Below are 24,248 nucleotides of genomic sequence, written 5' to 3'. Positions count from 1 at the left end.
AGAAGTCCCTAAAAAACGTGACTTTACTGTTGCTATGGTAAACTATAAAGATGGAGGAAAAGGTTGCGGCATTGGTCAAACTGGTCCATGTAACATAGCTGTCATTGAAAAAGAGCATATTATGACCCAAAACTCAAGTCATTTTGTAAAAAGATCTAAACCTTGCCATAGAGTGACAGATAATAAGAAATCTAAAAGGAACGTAAAACTAAAGTCTCACAATTACAGTTTTCAAATATCAGCCACAGACGTCACAGAGTACATCCACTTCCAAATCCTCTTAAATGTGTCACTCACAATCTATGGTATGTTACAAGTTGTTTTTTTTCCCAAGGAAAACAAAGACATGAGTTGCCCAGCCCTGCCTCTCGCTAGCAGTGGTTTAGTGCAGGTTATATGTGGTAATATGTGAGTATACCCACTATGTTTAAGTCATTACAGATTAAACTCATTTCTAAATGCTCTTTTATGTGTATCATGTCAGTATCTAGGTAAAAGTAAGGTGTTTGTTCCTCGGAAGGCAAAGAAATTATGTGAGCTAGTAGTACTTCATATTACATGTATTACACAAAAAGCTGTGCATTTATTGCCATTACCAGCCATTATCTTCCAGCATTGAAAGCAATCCTGCAGTTATGTGTTTCGCCGCAGTAGAAACGTTGTTGGTGTGAAGGCAAATATGTAGCACATAAACCAGCCCAACTCTCATGGCTGACCGTGCTTTAGATTAGGAGATGTGGTGTCGATGAATTCAGATCCCTCCAATTTCCCATTGTAATGTCCTTTGTTCTTGTAAAAATATCTGATTATACCTAGCCTGGCGACGCCATCCTACGTACTTCCGCCCAAAGATTTTGGCTCCGCACATAGTCTGGCCAAATCCCCCTACCTCGGTTCGCTCAGTGTTTTGCCAATCAGCAAACAGTTGCGAGTGGTGACGCAGAACTCACGCGCGGAGTCCATTGTAGTCCATATAATTGTAGTTCAACCGCAGCGGAAATAAACATGGCGACGGAAGAACGCTAGAAGCTATCCATGAAGTTGTCTCAACTCTGGAGATCATTACACAATTAAAACGAGAGCAAGAGGAATGCCTCGTCAATATTGTTAGTGGCAAGGATGTCGTAGCTCTCCTTCCAACTGGCTTTGGGAAAAGTTTGATTTATCAAATGGTACCGGTATAATGAAAGCGTGGGAAGCGTGATTCGCGAGCTAGAGCCTCGCGAGAGTAAGCATGAACCTCGGCGCATAACCTACGTCATTTCTAAACATTATGATTGGTTAAGGGAACTCCGTTACTCCAATGAATTTAAGTTGCTGGGTAAGGTCCCGCCCTCCATGGAAACGGATTCCTCTTGGGTTTTCCCAGACTGTTTGACAGAGTCAACAGTCGGCTTTCGCCCAGGCTAGATTATACCCACCTCAGTGGACAAATTTGAGATTGGCAAGATCTGCAAGCATAAGGCAGTAAATGGGAAGTACTACTGAGAGAGATATTTCCTGTAATACTGAACTATGTTGCCAGCTCTCTAAGGAACTGAACAAACAGGAATAGAGGAAATGAGATGGACATCATACGCCAAGTTCCATAAATTCCCATAAGATGTTAGGAAAATCTTCATGACATGCAAACAATATCATAACATAGCTTGTTATTCCAAAAATAATTTAGAGAATATCCTGGTTTAGATTTAAAAAACTGGCATAACTGAAATGGAACAGTCAGGTACTCCAAAGAAATCTGCTCCATCAAAAACCACAGGTCAGAGGAGGACACAGTTTGTTGGTGTTGCATTGAGGAGCTACTGACATGTAAAATTTCCATGCACAGCTCTAAATGTAAATGCATGTCTGAATTACCATGTGAAGGAAGTAATGGTTTGTTTCTATCCATGAGGCCGAGCAGGAGTAGCCACAACCATCTGTCAGCATCACTTGTAGTGACTTGTGATGATGCGTGTGACACGCCTGGAGAGGAAGGAAGTTGAGGAAAGCAGGACTGTGGGTCATTAATCACTGGTCTCTGGCACATGAACACACTCACACACACGCACAGACACACACTCACACAGAGTTATGAGGCTTGCGAGACACTAGTGCTGAGCTTGCAACCGGAATAAACCCAACTGAACATTTATACACACAATAAGTGAATGTATAAAGTATGTGTACATACACAGAGAGTGTGCTCACAGCTGAGCTACAACATAATCAGTTGTCTCTGATTGTATTGGACTCCCCCTCTTAACATCCCGACGCTCCTCATCCTTCTTTCCAAGGATGCATATTTGTACCAAAACCTAGCAGGACTCGGCTGGATCTCACAGACACAAACCTAATAACTCCACCTTAGCATTAAACTCAACATGAATGTTAAGACCCATTTTTGGCGTTGCTTGCGTTTCAACTCAGTAAATTTGTGAGCGCTAATTATCAACAATATAAACCATCTTACTTCTAAAGTAACTGGCAGCTGAGAATACAACACTAAAAGGTAAGAGAGGGAGATAAATGTCTGGCTCCCTAGCTTCTAAATCGCAAGCATGTATGCTAGTTGCTAACTTCGCCTTTGATTGTTCTGTTGTTACAGCCTTTTCTTTTCATAGACAAGACATGGGCGACAAACCAAAAGAATGAACTGTAAGATGATGAAAAACTTCCAGACCTACAGGAATACACATGGTAGGATAATTGTTTTCCATAGGTCTGTCGCAATGAATGACCCCTTTGAAACATTAAATAATTTCATCCATTATCATAGAAATACCCATCAAAGCAGCCTTAAAGTAAAGTGAGAAAATCAACCCATCTGTTGGTTCTCTTTGGAGACCAACACGAATGTCGTAACACCAATAAGCCATGATTTACCTTCAAAGGTCTGGACAGTCATTCTAATCCTCCCCTCTTTTTGTCTATCTATATTGCTAACAAATGATTCTGGAGAGAAGTTCCAGATAAGGTCTTTGCACAAAGTTACTTTTGTCCCAGCAATCTCCCTTTAATGCCTTTCTTATGGGTGTCTGTCTGCTTTTTCTTAATGGTTAAAATGATTACAGAATGTGTATGTGGTTGTTGTATGCATGCGTGTGTGGGTGGACAGGGTAATTGGTCCTCTGAAAGTGTCCATGTCTGCTTAGGGCACATGATGCTACAGCGTATGTACAGTGTGGTGTGGTGCTGAATTGTGGGGGTGTGGGAAAGCGATCAGAGTCGACTTCAGAGGGAACTGAGGAAGAATGAGGAAATTGCAGACAGATAGGCTTAATGGTTGCGCTGAGGGAAGAGGTTGTAAGGCCAACAGCTGTTAGCCATCCATCTGGACCAGCCTGGACTGGGCTGCAAGGCAGTGACGTATTCACCTTCAGGGGATGAGTGTGCTGGGACTTTCCATCAGAGCTCTGCCAGGAAGACTTTGCAATAACTTTATTGAGTTTGTTTTAAATCCCTTGAAGGCCTAATTTTTTTTCAGTTTTATTAATATGAAATCTAGTTCACAACTGAATATGACTAAATGCAGTTTTTGAAAATATATTTCTTTTTACTGTTAATTAATTGTTCAAATTTACTATGCACTACACTATTTGCTGTATTTGAAGACAAGAATGTGGGCAAGAAAAAGTCACAACATACTGTAACATGGTCTCAAAGTGTTGATAAACATATATATTTCTACATTACAATGTCTCATGAGAAGACTAATTCCATAAGTTAAAACAATGACAAATATTAGCTGGGAAATTCTAGCCCTATAGGGTACAAGGTGTATTCATCACCTCACTAGTTGACCAGGAGGCTTTTCCACAGGTATGGATTAAGGCTGGAGGAAAAAAGACGAGACAACATGTTTGGTTGAAATGTATTGTTTTACAAAGGGGATTTGTGTGGTTTTCCTGTCAGAAAAAAAAAAGTGCAAATAATTTATTATCCTTTCCATCTTTTTTTATTTCTAAACACCAAATCACAACAAATGCCATCTTCAAAGATACAGCCCAGTTCAAGCCAATTGTAGTCCATTTAATTGTCATAATACAGTCATAATCCAATCAGTTCCAATTCATTACATCCCAAATTAATCAAATCCAAACAAAGCCAATTTAAAAAAAAGTTGCCTAGCTAAGGAAACCAACAGATCGCACCAAAATTTCTCTCCTATCCAAACTCCCGTTATGAGCAAGTACGAGGCGACAGTGGAAAGAAAAAACACAAGTTAATGACGACAATAATGTACATGGAGAGTAAAGAGAGCAGAGGGAGGAAAGATGCAACTTCCCCCAGAGGTTTGGGCCTACAGCAGCATAAATATTAGATGTTTCGGGGTCACCTGAGCCATCCCTAACTATACGCTTTATCAAAAAGGAAGGTTTTAAGTAGAACCTTAAACGGAGAGAGCTAATGGGAAGTTTAAAAAAAATAAATGTTTGTTTTCATACAAAAACATTTGTGTTGGAATTTTTTGATTTTCGATGGGATGGAAAATTGATTTATCCACCATAGTATGTCCAACTCTGTTACAATAGGTGACAATATGCACCCAATTAGATTATTTGTAATAAGCTTTCTGTACTTAACACAATAAGTCACAAACCAAAACAAGGGACAATTTAGCTTGCGGAAAATTGGAGTTGGACATTTTTACTGTTTTGTATCATTTCAATGTGCTGTATATTTTATTTTATTTAAATGAGATGTACATCATCTCTTGAGGCATTTGTTACCGCCTTAATCTTCTCTTGTTTCTTCAACAATTGAAGAAGAAGCCAAAGTCTTGGATAGGAACTGTCATATGTTCAATATATGATAAACACCCATTCAAGTCTGAGTCACGCAGAGCATATACATCCATTCATTTTCCACACCCACTCAATCCAACTCACAGGGGGGCTGGAGCCCATCCCATTCGCCACCAAGCGAGGGGCGGGGGTCACCCTCAAACTACATTGATTGGGTATATTGTGCAATTGTACACTTTCATTCAGGCTGACGACAAAAGTCTAGTTTTAGTTGGATTAACACAATAATTAGATTTTTGGTGACTGAAACAAGTCTCATTAACAAAAGCAAACAGCAAAACAGCAAAACTGTAAAACGTATATGTGGCGACCAAATAAAAGTCATGTATCACAAGCATTAACATGTGACTGGAGTTTACTGGTAAATGGCCTGCCTGTCCTAGACAGCTTGTCATTCCCACTGACTCAGTAAAGACCGTCAGAACCATTTTTCAGACCTGATATCTACTTAATTAGGGAATTAATTTCAGAAGGATCACTAGCATACTGATCTTATGATGTTAATCTATGTAGCTAATGATGCTTTGCTAGGGACGTTTAAGAAACATTTACTGACTAGGTATATCATGAGAGATGTGGTTCTCTTTAAAAAGGAGTTGTTGGAGATATATTGCGCTCTAAAATGCTCCCCTACTGACTTCAATTTTGAGACTGGGTGATTTCATCGATCTTTATATGTAGACCACTGTAGAGAAAAAGAGTCTAGCTACATGAATCACTAATGTATTTTCATTTAATATCCTTATTGCTGAGTTATTCCAGTGCCACAATAGGTTTACAGTGTTTGAAAAGAGTAAAAGGTGAACGGATGCATTCCAGCAGCATGTGAGTGTTGGAGATGTTGTTGATGTACATGTTCATCCTTTAGATGCCCACATGAGGCAGAAGGTTTGTTAAATCTAACTATTTCAAGTTACAAATTGAGTGATGTTTTTAAAGCAACCTTCTAAAGCAGCTTTAAAGAATAGAGATGATGGAAAAAAGTTTATCATTCAGCCTCTAAACTTTGAGAATGACGTGAATTTTCTCATCTCCCAGCGTGAGTTAATGCAAATGCAAACCAAATACACACTAACAAAACTAGAGCATATTGTACTCTTAATTCAAACTGACTATGACCTTAACCTATACAAAGAAGAATGTTTTGGGACAAGACAGGACAGATGAACATCAGATGACAATCTGTTACAGTTAATTGCCCATTCTGTTCAAATCTCATCTGTGTGAAGGGATATTGGGAAATAACTGATGAAAACTAAAGTACCTCTGGACAGCTGCTGTTGGATTCATTCTGAATGTGACATCAATCCTGCCGTTGATGTTTAATCATGAAGCCGTGAAATGAATAGAAATAAGGCTAAGCTAGCCATCTCTGGTTTGTGTTGTTGATTTTTCAGAGCAGAGGGTGAAAGCTGATGAGGTGAATTTACTCACTACCTCCTTATGTCATTTGAACAAACACCCTCCTTTTCCCCTCGAAACTACCACACACGCACGCACAGTTTGCATTTGTGCAGGCATAGACAACCCCAGCCCGACTTCCACCCTATAACCTCACTATGGGCTTACACAGCAGGCCTGCCATAAATCAATGGGCAGGATCATGTCTGCCAGTTAGACTAAACAAGAGCATTTGTGAGGATTTGCTCTCACCCATTAATCATCTTGACAGCTTGAAAAACACATTTCCCCTTTAATGACTGTATTTGGATAATCAGCTCTGTTTCCCTTCCCACCCTCTCCCTGGCTCTCCCTCCCCTCTTATACCCCCCCCCCCCAAGCACAGTCATATAGGCATATGGGTGTCTCACTATTACAGGAGGAGGGACTGTAGAGGTTGGGGAGGGGTCTAACACCCTCTAAAATGGTTCTCAGAAAAAAGTAAAAATAATCACTGTGCCAGAAGAATTTTTCTTCCGCCCTCACTCAACAAACCACACGGCCTCTGCTAATATAAACTTGAGTATGTGAGCACACATACTCTCTGTCACAGTCCTGCTAACTAAACGAAAAGGAGTTGACCACCAAGATTAAATATGGGTATCATAGGTTTTCAAATTGCAAAACATCTTGTGCCTTAAGTTTCACTTAATGTAGATTGAACATGGTGTCTATCGTTCTGCAAGAGCTTGTTATGGTGAAAAAAACTGGGCCTCCACCATGTTACAATAGACCAGCTGTGTTCCAAGACTCCAGAGCTGCCAATGCTACGCATTGGGGAGACATAGAAATTCAGCTAAAGAAAGAGAAACAAAGATGTAAACAGCCTGTTTAGATATTTTCTCAGTACATGGTACTCTATGGTTGATCTGGGCATGGCTCTTCCAAGCTTCGTTTTGCATTGGACAGTATCCCAATCGAAAATGTTATGTTATGTTATCTCTCACTTAGCATGTGTGAAAAGCCATGACATGGAGACCAGACATACAACCCCCCTTTGTCCATCCATCCATCCATTTTCTATACCCGCTTTATCTGTCGGTGGGGTCACGGGGGGGGGGGGCTGGAGACTATTCCAGCGGTCATTGTGCGAGAGGCGTGGTACACCCTGGACAGGTCGCCAGTCCATCACAGGACCACACAGAGACAAACTTGGATAGAACCTACGCATACATGGGGAGAACATGCAAACACAGAACACAGAAAGGCCCCAGTTGGGAGTAGAACCTGGAATCCTCTCGCTGTGAGGCAACAGTACTAACCACCACACCACCATGCAAAGCCCACCTCCCTTTTTATTTGTATATATTACATAACATTGATGTAGCAGATACTTATCCACAGCAACTCACGGTACAAGTGAGAGCGGTTGTTGCGCTAAATTTCCAACAGGCTTTTTGTCCAGTAGAGTTGGAATATCTTATCTCTGGTCAGTAGAGAAAAAAAGATTGATCTTTGCATTCAAACTTGTACTTAATAAATGGGTTCCTTGCTTACAAAAAGTGATGGATATAAGCATGATGTCATACTTGTTTCTCGAGGCATATTAAGTACAAAATGTCCAAGACAAGGTGACATTTAACAGAGCTGCTGTAAACTTTCTGTAAAAGACACGAGTGACAGCTAACTTAGGCTAAATGCACACAAACACAGGTTTACAAGTGTTTCGGCGTGTGCTCTGCTGCAGAGATATTTATTTATACCCACAGGCAATGATTTCTTTCTAACTTATAAGTTGTATTTCCACGTCACTCTAAAGTACCAGCTTTGTTCACTTAGAATTTCACCTGAGGTAGCACCAAAAAAGTAACAACTGGTATGAGTTATTTGTTGGTACCTACAATGGAAAACCAAAAATGAGCAAACTATAATGAACAGCATCATCCTGTGACATAATGCTCCATGTAATAGAAAAACACGATAATAGGAGTTCGTGCCCCATTTTGACATGGACATCTTTTTGTCACTCAGTGAATCTCACATATGATAGGTTATCTCAGTCACATGGCAAAACATAAGATAATTATGTAACCCGAGAGTCGAGGGTATATTTGGCATTTTTGTCTACTTTTGATTTTACCTTGTCTCTAAAATTGGCCTTAGGAGTGAGTGTGAGCGTGTCTGGTTGTTTGTCTCGTTTGTCTCTGTGTGGCCCTGTGATGGACTGGCGGCCTGTCCAGGGTGTACCCCGCCCCATTGACTGCTGGGATAGGCTCCAAGCCCCCCCCACGACCCGACCGACGGATTCAGCGGGTATAGAAAATGGATGGATGGATGGATGATTTTACCTTTATTTTTCACCTTAAAAGCTGTTTACCTTGCCTTGGTTGGTGTCATTTTTTTTCAGCACAACCTCACGTGTGACATTATTTTTTCATTTTGACAAACAGGACCTAAAATCACACAATAAGGCAAGGCAGGCAAGGCAAGGCAATTTTATTTATAGAGCACAATTCATACACAGGGCAATTCAAAGTGCTTTACAGCTACATAAAATCACAAGAAGGCAATAAAACCATTAAAAAGGAATAAAAAAAAAATAAAAGAAAGAAATCAAAAAAGAAAGAAATTTAAAACCCATTAAAATAATCATTAATTAATTAAAAAGTGAAGAGTGCAGATAAAATACTTTCAGGTGTCATATGCACAGCTAAATAGAACTGTTTTCAGCCTGGATTTAAACATTGTCAGAGCTGAGGCCTGTCTCACATCTTCTGGAAGACTGTTCCAGATGTTAGGAGCATAAAACTGAAATGCAGCCTCACCTTGTTTAGTCCTGACTCTAGGCACCAGCAGGAGACCCCTCCCTGAGGTTCTCAGAGCCCGAGTTGGTTCATATGGCTCTAACATGTCAGAGATGTACTTTGGCGCTTGACCATGAAGAGACTTGTACACAAGCAGAGCTGTTTCAAAGTCTATTCTCTGAGCGACAGGAAGCCAGTGCAGAGACCTGAGCACTGGACTAATATGGTAGTATTTCCTGGTTCTAGTCAGGACTCGAGCAGCAGCGTTCTGGATGTACTGCAGCTGTCTGACAGCCCGTTTAGAGAGCCCAGTGAGCAGGCCGTTACAGTAGTCTAACCTGCTGGAGACAAACGCATGGATCAGTCTCTCTAAGTCTGGTTTAGACACTATTCCTTTGATTCTGGCAATGTTTTTTAGATGGTAAAAAGCTGCTGATGTTACAGATTTAATGTGGCTGTTAAAGTTCAGGTCTGAGTCCAATATTACCCCGAGATTTCTAACTTGATAGTTAGATTTTAGAGAGAGAGTCTCAAGGTGACTGATAACACTTTCTCTTTGTTTCTGTGGGCCACAGACAATGATTTCAGTTTTGTCTGAGTTTAGCTAGAGGAAATTGTTTTGTATCCACACACTGATCTGTTCGATGCAGCGACACAGTGTATCTACAGGCCCGTGTTCACCTGCCGTCAGTGACACGTAGATCTGAGTGTCATCTGCATAATTGTGGTAGGACACATTATAGCTGCGTATTAGCTGGCCTAGTGGAAGCATGTACAGATTGAACAATACGGGTCCCAGGATTGACCCCTGGGGAACCCCACAGGTCATAGCCATTTGGTCTGAGACACAGTTACCAATTTCAACAAAATATTTCCTGTCCTCCAGATAGGACTTGAACCAGTTTAAAGCACGACCAGAGATTCCCACCCAGTCTTCTAACCTCTGTAATAAGATCGCATGGTCAACTGTGTCAAAGGCAGCACTCAGGTCCAGCAGAACTAAGACTGTGACTCTACTTGCATCTGTGTTCAGGCGGATGTCATTTGTCACCTTGATCAGAGCTGTCTCAGTGCTGTGGTGGGGCCTAAAGCCTGATTGGAAAGTATCAAAAGCATTGTTAGACAGGAGAAAGTCACTAAGCTGTTGGTATACAACTTTTTCTAGGACTTTGCCTAAGAATGGCAGGTTTGATATGGGCCGGTAGTTGTTCAGTACTGTGGCATCAAGATTGCTCTTCTTTAGAAGAGGCTTAATAAAAATGTAAAATCTGAGTACGAAAAAGTTTACGATGAAAACCACACGGTGCACTTTGTTTACCATTTCTTCCTGCACCAAACGGGATGACAATATTCAGGAAAAAGCATGGCATAAGTTATTCATCACAGATCTGATTTTACTTGGCCTATCGACACAGTTTAAAAACTTGTATATATTTTGAATTCCACACTTTCAACACAATATGAATTGGAGACTGTCTCAGCCAGACTGCGTCTTTGCTGCTACCTCATCTTAAATCTGTCATGAATTGGACGTGCTAATGCGTCATTTAACTGGCGCCATTTAACTGGCGAGGGTCTGTATTTAGAGGTTGGAGGGGTTGAGGATGGTGCTACACATGTGACTGTCAGGTGGCCGAGCCAACATCAAGTCCTTCACTTACATCTAGTGTTTTCAAGTACTTTAACTTCTACTACTACTTGGTTAGGGTAAAAAACCTTATGGCTTTCATTACAACGGACCGCGTAGGAATGCATCTCATCAGAATACAATTTTCTTGAACTACTGGATGCCAAATCCTGCCCTCAGTGAAACACACAAAGCGTTCTGGATGCATGATGAACCAGATGTACATTTCAAAAAGTCACGTTGGGTGGCACAAAAACAAATATGGTCCTCATCAGCATGAATACAAAGTTTTTTACTGTTTAGTTACGAGACTGGGCTGGAAAGGTATAAAACAAAGCAAAGCTACAAACCTGACCATTACCCAAACATTACCCAATACATAATTATTCACAGCTTTAATACACTGGTTACATGTATTTTATTATCATGTATTACACAGCTTATACAGATATGTAATGTATGCACCCCACATTCCATAACAGTTATATTTACAGTTAAGGACAATCTGTGAGTAAATCACTCCAGCGGACTTTTATCAATATGTTTCCCATTATTTTCTATGTGTGTACAGTTCTTTCTAGAAAGGTGAAATATGTCTTTCGAATCTCTATCCTGATCTTGCAAAGAAAACTAAGCTTCTGATATAAAGACTTTATAAAGAGTGTAATTTGGCTTGTAGTGGCGATGCTGAAACAAGGCAGACATAAAAGAGACATAAAACCTATGATGCTTAAAGTATGAACATCATAACCACAGGAGATACCAAAGTGTAGGAACTAACTAAGCTGTCACTCAGAGCATGAGTCAGGATCATCAGTGCTGCTGCCTGTTCTTCGCCAAGGCACGTACGTTTCCGAAATGACATCTTCATCACGTTCTCCCAGAGTGGCCGCTAATGGATTCCAGCTGGACAGTCAGTCCAGGCGCTATTAGAGGAAAACCATTCCGTGATTAAAATGTTCAGATGTCCACTGGTGGTTATGGGGGGCATGTTAACAGAGCTTTCTCACACCATTGCAACTATGGAGGGACCAAAGCAGCTCTGTTGAACTTTCACTGTGAGGGCAAGAAGAATTTGCTGAGGTCATGGTGGGTGAAAAAGCAACCAAAAGCATCCTAAATTCGCAAGCTGAGCTGACAAAGTTTATGTGTTACTTAATAACAGCCAAATCATCCAAAATATAACAAAAAAGGGGAGAGGAAGGTTTGATGGAAACATTTTCAATAAACAGGGAAATGTCTGTGGCATGCTTTTGTCAAAAGGCTGCACAAAGACTATAAAACAGCTCCTTTTTCCACCACAAATTTAAACCTTCATTCACATCCATCTGGTTTAGAGCATGGAGGGACCCACTCACTCCACCCAAGCCTGTAGATTACTATTCACGTCACAGTAACTCCATCACAAAATGGCTCCATAAACCATAAAACAGCTTTATTCCTGTGTTTTAGGTTTTTTAAAAAAAAAATTTTTTAGATGCTATCATTACAAACTGTTGCTTACATTGACATACAGACAATTAAAAATTAAAATGTTTGAGGAAAAGAATAATAACTGCCATCTATAGATCAGATTTCCTTATAGTGATAGAAAACAGTAGACAAAGACCTGGTAGAATATTATCAGCTTATTTTTCTTACAAGTGAACAACATAAGAGCATAACATTTGCAAATGACCAGTTCTGAGGTGCAGCAAATGCAGCAAGATGTGAACTCAAAGTTGGGTGGTGATGAGGATGAGGAGGCTGAATATTTCTATTCTGAGTTGAGAGTGACATAAAAATCCACTGCTAATCAGAATGGCTCACTGAATGAGATTTTTAAAACTATGTGGTTCAAAAGAACGTGTCAGGGTTGTTTATTTATAAAACCCCGAGTTTTTGAGTAACTTCAGACATCCATACGCATACATATTCTTAATACATAACTATTAAGATAATGTATATTTACTCTTTTTGTCATCTTGGTAAATGATAATTACTAGGGATGTCCTGATCCGATCACGTGATCGGAAATCGGGGCCGATCACGTGGTTTCAGACTTGATCGAAATCGGACGTTACATCCCGATCAGGGGTTGGATCAGAGAGTCTCTATTATGAGGAGAGATAAAGCTGGCGGCTTTTTCCGGGTGGTACTGCACTCTAGGGGGCGCCAACGAAGCAGTGCAGAGCAGTCAGAACTCTCTGGTGGTACTATGACAGGGGTCCCCAACCTTTTCAGCACCAAGGACCGGTTTGGTTCTGCAATTTGTTCCCGCGGCCCGGTCGGGGGGGGTAGATACTTTTTTTTTTTTTTTTTGTACTTTACGTTCAACAGACATTACATTTAGCAGATGCTTTTACAAATTAGGATATGATGACAGACAGACAGTCATTATTGAAAAAAATAAACGTGCACAATCGGCCTTCTATAATGCAATCTATGCAGTTTCCAAGTATAGAATCTAGCGAGTGAAATGAAAGAATTCCCGATTTCCATGTGTTTTTAAAAAAAAAAAAATAATAATAATAAAAAAAAATTATTTATTTATTTATTTTTTCCCCCCAATCTCACGGCCCAGTTTGGAATGTCTCGCGGACCGGTACTGGTCCGCGACCCGGTGGTTGGGGACCCCTGTACTATGAGATCCACCTTAGATGCAGCCATTGCTTTGGATAGAATTTTTTATATTTTTTCATTTTAATTTTCCTAAAGGCAGGATAAATTATCCTTTCAAACGGCACTTGGTTTTGATTTTTTTAGACTCACTAGATTTTTTTAAAATACACATTTATTGTCAGTATTGCATCACGAGTGACGTCAGGCATGTGGCATCACTTTACGGCATGGTCAGTCCTAGCGCTGAGCTAGCAGAGAGGTGTTAGCTCAAATAGTTACAGATTTCAGCTAGAATAGGTACTATAAAGCATATTAAAGTTGTGGGCTTTGCTAATTTTTTTAAAAAATCAGCAGATTTTTCGAGAGAATGTTAGCTGTGTTAGCACTCTGGCACAGTGGACGAGTGCCGTAAAGCAGCCGGTCGTAATCAGCCGTGCGTTCTTCAGATTCCGTTAGCTAGATGCTAGCGGAGACTGACTCGCAAATGCCAGACCTGTAAGAAAACAGAAAGATATAACTCCCAGGTTATTGTACTTTTGATATCAATCCACATCCTTCTGTCAGAAATCACGGTAATATTTTCAGGTTTCAGCCGCTAGCGGGGACATTTTTTGAGTTATTAGCGCCAGCCCTATGGCCAATCTCATTCTGCACTCGCTCGCCAGCGCCCCCAGACAAAATCAACTGAACTGCAGCCAAATTTTGTATAATGGGGCGAATAGGAAGCGGAACGTCTGTCTGTAAAAGGGCTGTGGTTCGATATGTAGCCTATATATATATATATATATATATATGCCCCAACCCGACCCATCACGCAGCCAACCCAGCCCGCCCGACCCCAAAGATTACACAATGCTTTTTAACCCGACCCCACCCGACCTTCTTAAAAAAAAAATTAAATGAATAAGTATTTATTTATGTAGGCCTATTAAACACAAATTAACTGTCTGCGGTCGCGCAAGGGGGTGCATAATGTCATAGGCTGCCAAAAGCTGCGCGCATTCACCCTTAATTTCCCTTGCATCAATACAGTTGCTACTCTAAAGTCTTGACCGCAGCACATCCATCTGACGATTACGGTTGTAATTCCACTTTTCATTGCCACATCAGACACCCAAGCTCTGTGCATGTCAAATGAATTTAGAGAGAGAGAGCTTCACGTGAGTAGGCTGCCTGTTTGCTTGCATTCTGCGGTCTTCAGCATTGGTGCCGTGCGCAGGGGGAGAGAGAGCAAGCACACAAGTGCAGACGCTGTCAATTGGCATTCTGCTGTCTCGAATGTGCGTAGGTGTGATTTTAACGGTGTAATTATGATAACTGTCTGTGATCTGACCCGACCCGACCGCAACCCGTGGATTCTAAGAAAATAATGGCCCGACCCCACCCGGCCCGCGGGCTAGCCCGAGGGTCCCGCCGGGCTCGGGCCAGCCCGCGCATCACTAATATATGTGTATATTTATTCTCATTTTATTTTTTTGATCAGAACTATAATATTTCAAAACAAATGGGAAAAAATATGTGGTGGTACCATCAGACCGTCTCAACCATAGACATAATAGGCTATAGGTAGACGCCTCATAGACTTACGCTGCCTACTGGAGCTGACGAATCAGCGCGGCAGCCATCTTGGATGGGTCTCCAATGCCTCCACATTGCAAAATCAAATGACTCGGACTCGAGAGCAAAAAAACATGATTGGGACATCCCTAATAATTACATCCTTCCTGCACAAGTATTGTATAAAACCAGGGCTCTCAAGTCTCACGCAATGAGCGTGAAACACACGCATTTCAACAAGTTCACACGCTCACACATGCCATTTCTCACGCTGAGAAATTATCAACGTCGTCGCACAGAAATTCTAATGGCCTATACTATAACCGAGTCAATGGCAGGTTACTGTGCGCTGGTACAGCTCAGAACTATAGCTCTGGTACAGCTGTCTTGATTTAGCAACCCATCGGCAAATCATAAAATAGAATTTCTCAGCCAATCAGAAAACAGAATTTCTTGTTGCCGGGTGAGGTCTAAAATAGCTTTCAGCTGCAAGCACGCGTTCCATGAATGCACAGCGGACATAACCTATTATGCTCTGAATGCGTGCAGAAGTTGTAGACGAGCTGGAGGTGGAAGAGAACCGTCAGGATCATCAGCAGGTCATATCTTCATTTATTTGAATATTTTATTAGTTACTATAGTTTTCCTACTCCTTGTAAAAGACCAATACCTGCCGATTAAAGTGTTTGTTGGAGTAGTAGGCCTAAATATTCAGCACACACCCTTTGACATGAGCAACTTAATGAAAAATGAAAAATATGTAGGAGTGTAATTAGGCTTCCGTGGTTAATTTTTTTCAAAGGTGACTGGTATGAGCAGATTCCCAATAAGGCTATCTACAATTGCTAAACTGGTATTAGTTCTGCCACACTGAAAAGCTGATGCAGAGAGGGTTTTTTCCATGGTGGGGCTCAATAAAACCAAGACCAGGAACACGTTGGCTCTGAATGGAACTCTGTCATCCAGGAGGAGTCAGAAGGTGCAAGCTATGTCGACCGAGAAGGTAAGAGTAATCAAATGAACCTGGGAGCGTGAGAGGGGTCTATTTGCTTTTGCGGAAGGTGTGCCAGAAAGCAAATCGAAGTACTTCCGCTCAGCTCCCGGGCCGCTACCGGGCCGGTCCAGGAGAGTTACATAGCGCAGTTTTTCCAACTCAGACCCCCGAAGGGCATAGGAGACAGGCCAATCGTAATATTAAAACTCATTCTAGCCGCACAATTTTTTTCAAGCTGTTATTTTAAGGTAGAAATGTTACATGGTATTGCTTTAAATGGGAGCCCCCAATATCAGTCATCAAGCATCAAAATCTGCCACAAACACTTACAACAACACTCATCATTTTTTTTTTGTTTGTTAAGACTTTGCATACCTAAAACAATTTATTTTAAAATATAGCAGAATTTAGTGTAAAAGTGAAGATTTGTGATTTTGGTATAAATAAAACAATTTCTTTGTTCTTTAAGTAGCTAGTTTATGGCGATGGTATACTGCAAGGGACCAGCCCCCCAAAAAAAAAACGAAAGAAACCCCCCTGCGCACACGGCCTGGCCCCTGCCCCGCCCGAATCTCACTCCAAGCAAACTTGAAAACTTGAGAGCCCTGTAAAACAATTATTTCATCAAATATTTTATTTCCTTTCTTTGAGCAAACACTACTGTACTTGGTAAGTGTGGAAGGAACTTGCTTAAACCAGCAGTCAACCTAGATTTCTTTGTGTGTGGTTGTAATTTTTTTATCTTTTTTTTCCACAGAGAGTGTTTCAGCATGTCTGGCTGCAGATGTGAATGAGAGAGGAGTTGAAACAGGCATCTAAAATACTCAGTCACAGGGTTTATGTGGAGAAATAAAGCAGAGATTGTGTGACAGGCCCTGATGAGGGATGTCTTCACGCCATCTGGGTTGCTTTAACACTGCGGTCCCTGTTGGATGCCGAAGGCTCTGTATTGTGTCCTGATGTTAAACACAGAGGTGGTAGTCATGGAGTTGAGGTTAATGTTTTGTTCGGAAGACACAGAGAGTGAGAGGGAGATAGACTGAGTACCCTTCCTCTCCCTCTCTGTCCAATCTGTCATCAGCGATAGTGAGCCTGGGTAGAGCTGGCGTCTCATTGAAGAGCAGCTCCACACCCTGTCGTCATTAATCACTAAGCCTGTCAGCCACTGCTCAGGACCTCACAGTGGCACTTTGCACCGTCTCTGCACTGACGCACAGAGGGGAATATTAGTCCCCTCCATCACCATCACCTACTACCACTGTAGTCTGATTACTTTCACTGTCATTCCGGCACCATTACTGTGGCAACCAACACTCCAAGACTACAGCTATTTTTCACTGTAAAATAACTGCCATGTTAAATATAAACCCTTTGCTTTTGTTCATACGTTTTGGGTTTTGTATAAATTAAAAACCAAGTAAGTGTTGAAATTAGTGTTTTTTTTTTCATAAATGCTGGTGGAATTTGGCTACTTCTGTTTCCAATCTTAGAGGAATTTTTTCTTTGAGACAGAATTGAGTGTGTCTTAATGTCTTAATAACATTGACAGATAAAGAAAGAAATGACCTGATGGGACAGACCTCTGTGGGAAAAGACGTCACCTTGATGGTAGCATGTCTCTCAAAAATTCCAATAAACACATCTGCATCAATAGTTAATTCGCACATATGATGTTATCCATGCCATGGACATTGATGAACATCACAGACTTTGACTGTGTACCTTTCTCTGATAACAACCCTAATAGTTTTTCTCCTCTTTGTAGAAACAGATGTCAGGTTTTTTTTCCAAAGGAACTGAAACGTGGACTGACCGCAGAACACGAGTCCACTCTGTCTTTTTGTCCATCTGAGATGAGCTCATGTCCAGAGCACAAAGTTGATATATGGCTTCCTACTTGCGTAATTGCAATTTCAGGTTACATTTTGTGAAAGTAGTGGCAGATTGTGTCGAGTGAAAGTGGCTTTCTAAGCTGCTCCTCAGCCCATGTGGCTATAATTATCAAGAACTGTGGTTTCTGTCTTTGGCCTTTACACAATAACATTAAATCTTATATTATATTATACCCTGTTGATGCTGAAAGACCAAAGTTCTTTGCAATCTTTCATTGAAAGATATTATCTTGAACTTTTTGATGACTCTCTGACTCCACTAAAGACTTAGCCTGTAGTGGATGCTCCTTTTATACCCAATCCTAACACCCTCACCTGTCTTCTTAAACACTTTTACATTCTTTGCCTCCCTCGTAACTTCATTTGGGATCTAATTTAAAATTAGTTTATATTTTCTTTGAACTTGCGTAAATAAAGTTTAGAATTAATTAATCATTTACAGATTCAACTTTTTTTTGTATTGCAGAAATTTCCCAAGTTTTCTGGAAATAGGGTTTGTTGCAAAGGTGAAGTAGTACAAACTTATAATAACTTCTTATTACAATAATGACATTTCCATTGTTTTATCTTTAAAAGAATAATGGTACATACAATTTTGAATTACTTTAAAATTTGATATTGTAATACAGTGCAGCACCACTGGTTCCAAATCAGACTCGGATATTGGCTCAGAAATGCTAGCAAATGTTAACAAATTTCTAAAAATTGGAGGGCCTCTTTCTTATTTTAACTTTTTAGTATGACTATATGTACATGCTTGCACTATAAGATATAGCTTAAACTTTTTCAGTTTTTCTTGTAGATGTTCAGATAAGTTTGAGTGTAATTACAAGGACCTGCTGAACATAGAGTACATGTGACCAGTTGAATGTAATATTGGAATGAAGAGGAGTATACTGTTACTGTTTTTTAGTGTTAAGAAATTGCTCCAACATAACTTCACACATTAGTGTGAAAATAACAAATGTGTCATGGCAGACCTACAGAATTCAGCCTCATGTGTCATCGGGTTTGGACAAAGGATCGAGACTGAATAGACATGCACACACACACACACACACACACACACACACAAACACAGGCGACGTAAATGGAGTGTGTGGGTGTTGACTCAGCTGTGAGAGTGTGGGGGGAAGAAGATAGATGGAGGAGATTGATGAGCGCCAGGATGGGGAGAAAAGTGAAGCATTTGATGAATGAGTGTAAACTGGCAACAGTGGAATTAATTCCACCTCCCTGGCAAGATTGAAAGTTTTCCCCTCTGCGTGACCTCCAGTTTGAATCATCTTCACCTTCAAGCCAATGTAACTAGTTCCCTATCTACAGTTTGTTAAACAGCGACCCAAAGCCCACTTTCATACATATCTAAGGCAAGATAACTGCAGATGAAAGAGAGGCCACTGTCCCTGTTTTTCATCTGTACTTCACCAACACAACTTCAGGGGGCAACATAATCCAGCATATTTCCAGCTGCTCAACTCTAACTTAAAAAATAAATACAGTATGTTGCATCTGAGCAATACAGCACGACCACCTTAATACCCTTGACCTACTTCATCTAGACTAGTTTTTAAACTCCAACAGAGAAGTATCAGTCAGAGTGTAAGTCTATTCTGTACCAGAGAAGTGATTTGGCTCTTGTTTCTCAAGAAGAAAAATATGTGTAGAGTCCCAAAAAGCAACCCAGCTCAGTGATCAGGGCGCCGTGACCTTGCTGGTGTGGCAGGGGCTGGATGTGGTTTGGGAGGGTCATCCATTTTGTTAATGGTCCTGTCAAATGACACCTGTGCTTGCCTCTCCCGTCTAGTCTAGAGTGCTAATGAACCGCAAGAGTATAGGAGTCGGAGTCAATAGCCACCTCAGAGGCTTCTACAGACTTCCACTTATGTGAGCCCAAACACTCTGATGACACTTGTGTGGCGTGAAGGTAGACCTGCTCCTTCAATTTGAATTAGTATCTAACAGCTTTAAGTCAAGAGAGCTTTTGTAAATTGTGGTGCAACATGAAGCATTAAGAAAATGGCTCCTTATATGAGTACAGAGACTTCCATGTTTGTGGTCCCTGTAAGAGAGCCTGCTCTCCTTAGGGGACATGTCAGTGCTTTGATTAATATTTCTCTATTAACCGAATCCCATTGTCAGCTATGGCCTTTGTGTTGCAGGCCAATCCGTCAGACCGTGAGGAGATCCTGGGTCGACCTCCCTTAGGTCATTATGGAAGTCCCAGTGACCCAGCAGTCTCTCCACGCAGCCATCCACTTTGCTGAGGAGGCCCTTTTCATCCTTCACAAACAAGAATCAGCAATTAAAAGCTGCACTCGCATCAACAAAAATAATGCTGGTGATGGAAGGATGAGGAGGAGGGATGAAAGTCCTCAGAGACTAGCTAACAGGGCTTATGTGACCCAGGTTGCCCTCTTTGGGACAGCTCTGTCAACTGATACGAGCCATGAATTATTATGTATAGCCGCACATAGCGCAGCTGTAAGAGCCATAATGATAGATAGTTTTAGATAAGTGCAGTGCTGCAGTCTAGAAAGATTTACTGCATCCTCTGAGGCGCACAATAAAAAGCTACTTCATGGAACTATATATAGTATTCAATGAGGAAAAAACAAGTCAAAATGCAACCATGAATCATTTATTTAACAAAATAAGACCTTTTCCTGTTGGTCAGATAGCACAGCCATCATTGTTTTTATACATTTGTTTTTATTCTTTTTTTATTTATCTCTGCAACATTTGCATCAGTGACCCCAACTTGCTGACCCCGTGTAAGCTTGAAAAAATATTACATCTTTGCATATTTACAAATAAAAATAATAGCAATGTTCAATGTAATTCTCGAGGACATGCAATTTTCCAGAGTCTGAGTACACAACTGAGGATAGAGAAGAAAAAAAACAGCTGAGAGGAAGGGGAATAAAAAGAGGTTCCCCAGAATAAAGCCTCAGAATCCATCTATATCATGGTGCAACCTTTTTATTTTCAGAGTGGAAGATAAGCAAAATGTTACTATACTTTAATCATTTACTTGGACAGCAAAAATCCCCCCCCCCCCCTCCCGAGTTGAATACCAAGCGCTTGAGTGAAAAATAAATACAGACTTTCATTTCTGGGAGACAAAAACAAAACAAAAAACAAACTGTTGTGGTAAATCCACAATTTAATATTTTTTCAGCTCTGCTTCTTTAATCACTGAAGTCTGTTGGTTCTCTGCAGCTGACAATCCATCACATGCTTTTGCCTTTGGAGCACCAGTCACAATCCTGAGGCTAACAGGTGGCATTCCTGGCAGGCAGGCCAGCAGGCATGACACCCTGTACTGGTGATGACCTCAATCAAGAATCCATCTTCATGGCTGCTCTTAAGAGTCTGAGCTGATGCCTGCTGGCCATGGGCATTTCGGATATCACTGGTATCCCAGTGCTGAGGCTGAGCCCAGTCTCTGACTGTAAAGGGCATAGGGGGAATAATAGGCTGAGGAGGAGGGGAGGGATGGCATGGGAAGTCCTTGAGCTCCTGTCAAGTGAGACTTGCTGTAGGGATGGTAGCGGGCAAGGCCCAAGCCAGGAGAACCTCTGAGGGAGAATGAGCTGGGCAGGGCACCTGGGCTGCTTGGTGGGGGCAAGTGGAGATGGCATGAGGCTGTGGATGAAACTGATGAAGGGTAGATTGACAACAGCTTACTGTCCACCATCCCTGGCAGGGCTGTGTGTGTGCGCAAGTGGGCTAGTAGCTCCTCTGACGTGGCAAACCGCTTGTCACAGGGACCGCTGACAGAAACCCAGTTACAGGCGTGTGGCAGCGGCTCGTTGGGGATCATGAAACCATATGTGTAAAGGGGGTGGGAAAGAGAAGGAGTGGTGCTGGAAGATAAGGAGCTGGAATGTAGGTGGTGGAGGTGTGAGGGGTAAACCAGGGGGAAACCAGACTTGAGGCTTGAGGGGTCATGAACACATGTGGAGCAGTTACTGCCTCCGAGGTGGGATGTATTGGGATAACTCAGACAGTAAGGGTCTCTACATAAACCCTGCATCAGAGACGGAGGAGAGGCTCCAGTGAGAGGACTGGAGCTGGGGTGCTTTCCTGGAAGTCCTAAGCCCAAACTTGACTTACTAGGATCCAAGCCGGGAACAAACTGTGAGGGATATCCAGCGTAGGCCCCAACAATGGAGCCATGGTAGCCCATGGTAGCTGGGGGCAAAGGGAAGACAGAATGTCCCGGTTTGAAAGGTGAGACTGGTGCGATGTGTCCAGAGCTCAGGCCAGATTGTGAGGAGGCGTGTAGGTCAGTCTTGCTCTCTGGCCGTGGGCTGCTGGCAGAGCTGGCACTGCTGGAGTTAGCGCTGGCTCGTACTTGGCTGGAATTGGCTAACTGAGCCCCGTCCATCCCTGACTTAGCTGCATCTGAGTCTTTTTTTCCTGCGCTGTTGCTGTTACTGTCCAAGTTGGACTGCTCTGGACTCCCTGTTTTGTTGTCCATGTGCGGGGCCTGGGAGTGTGGAGGGGGCTGTGTGGAAGGGGACTGGCTTTGTCTGTGGGGCTGGCTCTGGGTGTGCAGCGGAGGAGAGTTGGAGCTGGGTGACCGGGAGTGGGGAGGAAAGGTTGGACATGAGGCACTGCCCCCACTGGAACTTCCATTTGGCACTCTGAAAGCTGCTTTATCTGACGCCCCCTTTGTCACTAGAGGATCCTTACGACAGTCGCCTGATGACTTGGAGTAAGGTTTGAAGCTGGATTTGTCATCCAGTGACTGGTGCTGCTCTCCAGGCTTGGATGACCGACTGGAGGACTCCTTGTCTCCTAGGCTACTGGAGGAGAGGGATGCCAACTTGGAAGAGGAGGGGGGATCTGGTTTGCCAATTTGAGAGCAGGTCTGGGCGAGCAGAGCCAAAGGACTCTTCTTGGCATCCAGCTGAGGACCAAAATTAGAGCAAAATGGTGAACTACAATTGCTTTCAAAGTTAATTCAGTTTTTAACAGCATTAAGACTTACATATAGCCTACATGTAAACTCTAAATTACCACATTAAAAAAATTATAAATATAGTTCAGCCAAAATACGTTCCATGGCAATACATCTGTAAATCAGAAAACCCAGTAGCGCACTCTCAGTTGTGTACTTTCACTGAGTGAAAGACGACAGGAGAGGAAAAGTTGAAGCCATGTTAAAGAAAGGAAAAAAAAGGAAGAAAATGAGAGCGGGATTAAGAAGCCAAATTAAACTTGATCAAGATGTAGTACAATTTTCTATTTGTATAAAAAAAAACAATCGATATGACTTTTAGAGCAACATATTTTTTTCGCAGGATACACGCACTAAGTCAACCAACAAACTGCTGTGCGTAAAATGTCACAAACGACATTTTTGTCATAATAACTTTCATAGAGACGCACGAGGTTTAAATGATCTGATAGAAACCAGAACGTATAAACACACCCAACACCATCAACACAACTTATAGAAATTTGAATGTCTTTTTTTAAATTATTTACTTACTTCAATGCTAACAGGCGCAGATGTGAGGGGCTGGAGATACTCCGGGTGCAGCAAGTGACCACTGTGCGCAGTCAACATCTTTACGATCCGGATAGGAAGCCTTTTAGCCTGGCGCGAGGGGTCCGAGGGAGAAGGATAAGATGTGGGTGTGGAAAAGGACGGTGTCTCTGCTCCTCTCCGCTGTGGATAACCACTGGAGTCGGCGGCACAGCGCTCCGGGGACTGACTGCGTAAAAGCGGTTTAGGTCCACCAGGGAGATATCTCATTTGGATCTGGGCGCGACTTGGACCGGAGGCATGTAACGACTGGACGCGGGAGTCAGTGTCATTTAACTACACATTTCGTGGTGATAAATTCAGCAGGAGACAGAGCGGTAATCCAAAATGGCAGTGCGCAATGCGCGTCCTCTGTGTTGGACCCAAGCTGTCACTATAAAGGAATAAATTGCCGAAACGTCATCCTCCAAAAATGAACATAAATCACTCCTAAATATTCGTTAATCCAGTGCTGAAAAACGACAGAAGAAGACAAACGAATCATAAGTAGTGGGTGCTCATCAAAATAAGAGAACCCTGCAGAGGATTGTGCGTGCAACGGTACTCCAGAGTGCGTATTGCTCTCCCAATGCAGCAGCCTCACAGTCTTCACTTCTTCACACACTAAAGATGCGAGGGGAGGGATTTCAAAGCGAGCAGCCGCTATCCAATCAGAGGTGTCCGCATTCAAAGATGGAGGAGGGGCAGATGAAGGGGCGCGGTTTGTCTCCTGGCCTCACCCTCATGTTTAAACTAAAATGTGGCTGGAAATCTATGTCACTGTCCTCCATGAGCCATAGGCAAACTGAACAAAATCTAGCAAAAAAATCTCCCACAACAGATCTGACAGCAGTTTAGGAAAAGGGGCAAACAAGTAATTTACTTTGTTACACCGAGTGTATGTCATTTCTTAAGCATAAGCAGTAAAGCATTATGCGTTTGTACAATTAGCTGTGGAATGCACCCAACTCCAGTCTAGTAAATAGGTGCATTTAATTCCAAATAACAAGTTACTGTCGGGTATTTCTGGTATGGTAATAGCTTTATTGCATTATGGCAACAAA

At 41.9% G+C, this 24,248-nt stretch overlaps 1 protein-coding gene across 1 annotated transcript; it reads right to left on the bottom strand.

Annotated features, from left to right (window-relative positions):
• Positions 1-20,337: 20,337 nt before the first annotated feature.
• znf703 (zinc finger protein 703) lies at positions 20,338-23,796 on the bottom strand. The gene is made up of 2 exons (XM_075468290.1): positions 23,149-23,796; positions 20,338-22,563 (listed from the first exon to the last, which is right to left on the bottom strand). Exons 1-2 carry the CDS (start codon positions 23,413-23,415, stop codon positions 21,058-21,060), a joined length of 1,773 nt encoding a protein of 590 aa, XP_075324405.1. The 5' UTR covers positions 23,416-23,796; the 3' UTR covers positions 20,338-21,057.
• Positions 23,797-24,248: the final 452 nt, after the last annotated feature.

This window comes from Odontesthes bonariensis, chromosome 6 (assembly GCF_027942865.1).
Source record: "Odontesthes bonariensis isolate fOdoBon6 chromosome 6, fOdoBon6.hap1, whole genome shotgun sequence".
NCBI lineage: Eukaryota > Metazoa > Chordata > Actinopteri > Atheriniformes > Atherinopsidae > Odontesthes > Odontesthes bonariensis.
This window is presented reverse-complemented; position numbering and strand designations above follow the sequence as displayed.

Excerpts from the sequence above, each read along its gene's own strand:
- znf703 (XM_075468290.1), bottom strand. The coding sequence starts at position 23,415 with ATGAGATATCTCCCTGGTGGACCTAAACCGCTTTTACGCAGTCAGTCC. Across the intron at positions 22,564-23,148 it reads CTGCGCCTGTTAGCATTGAA|CTGGATGCCAAGAAGAGTCC; the intron begins GTAAGTAAATAA and ends TTTGGTCCTCAG.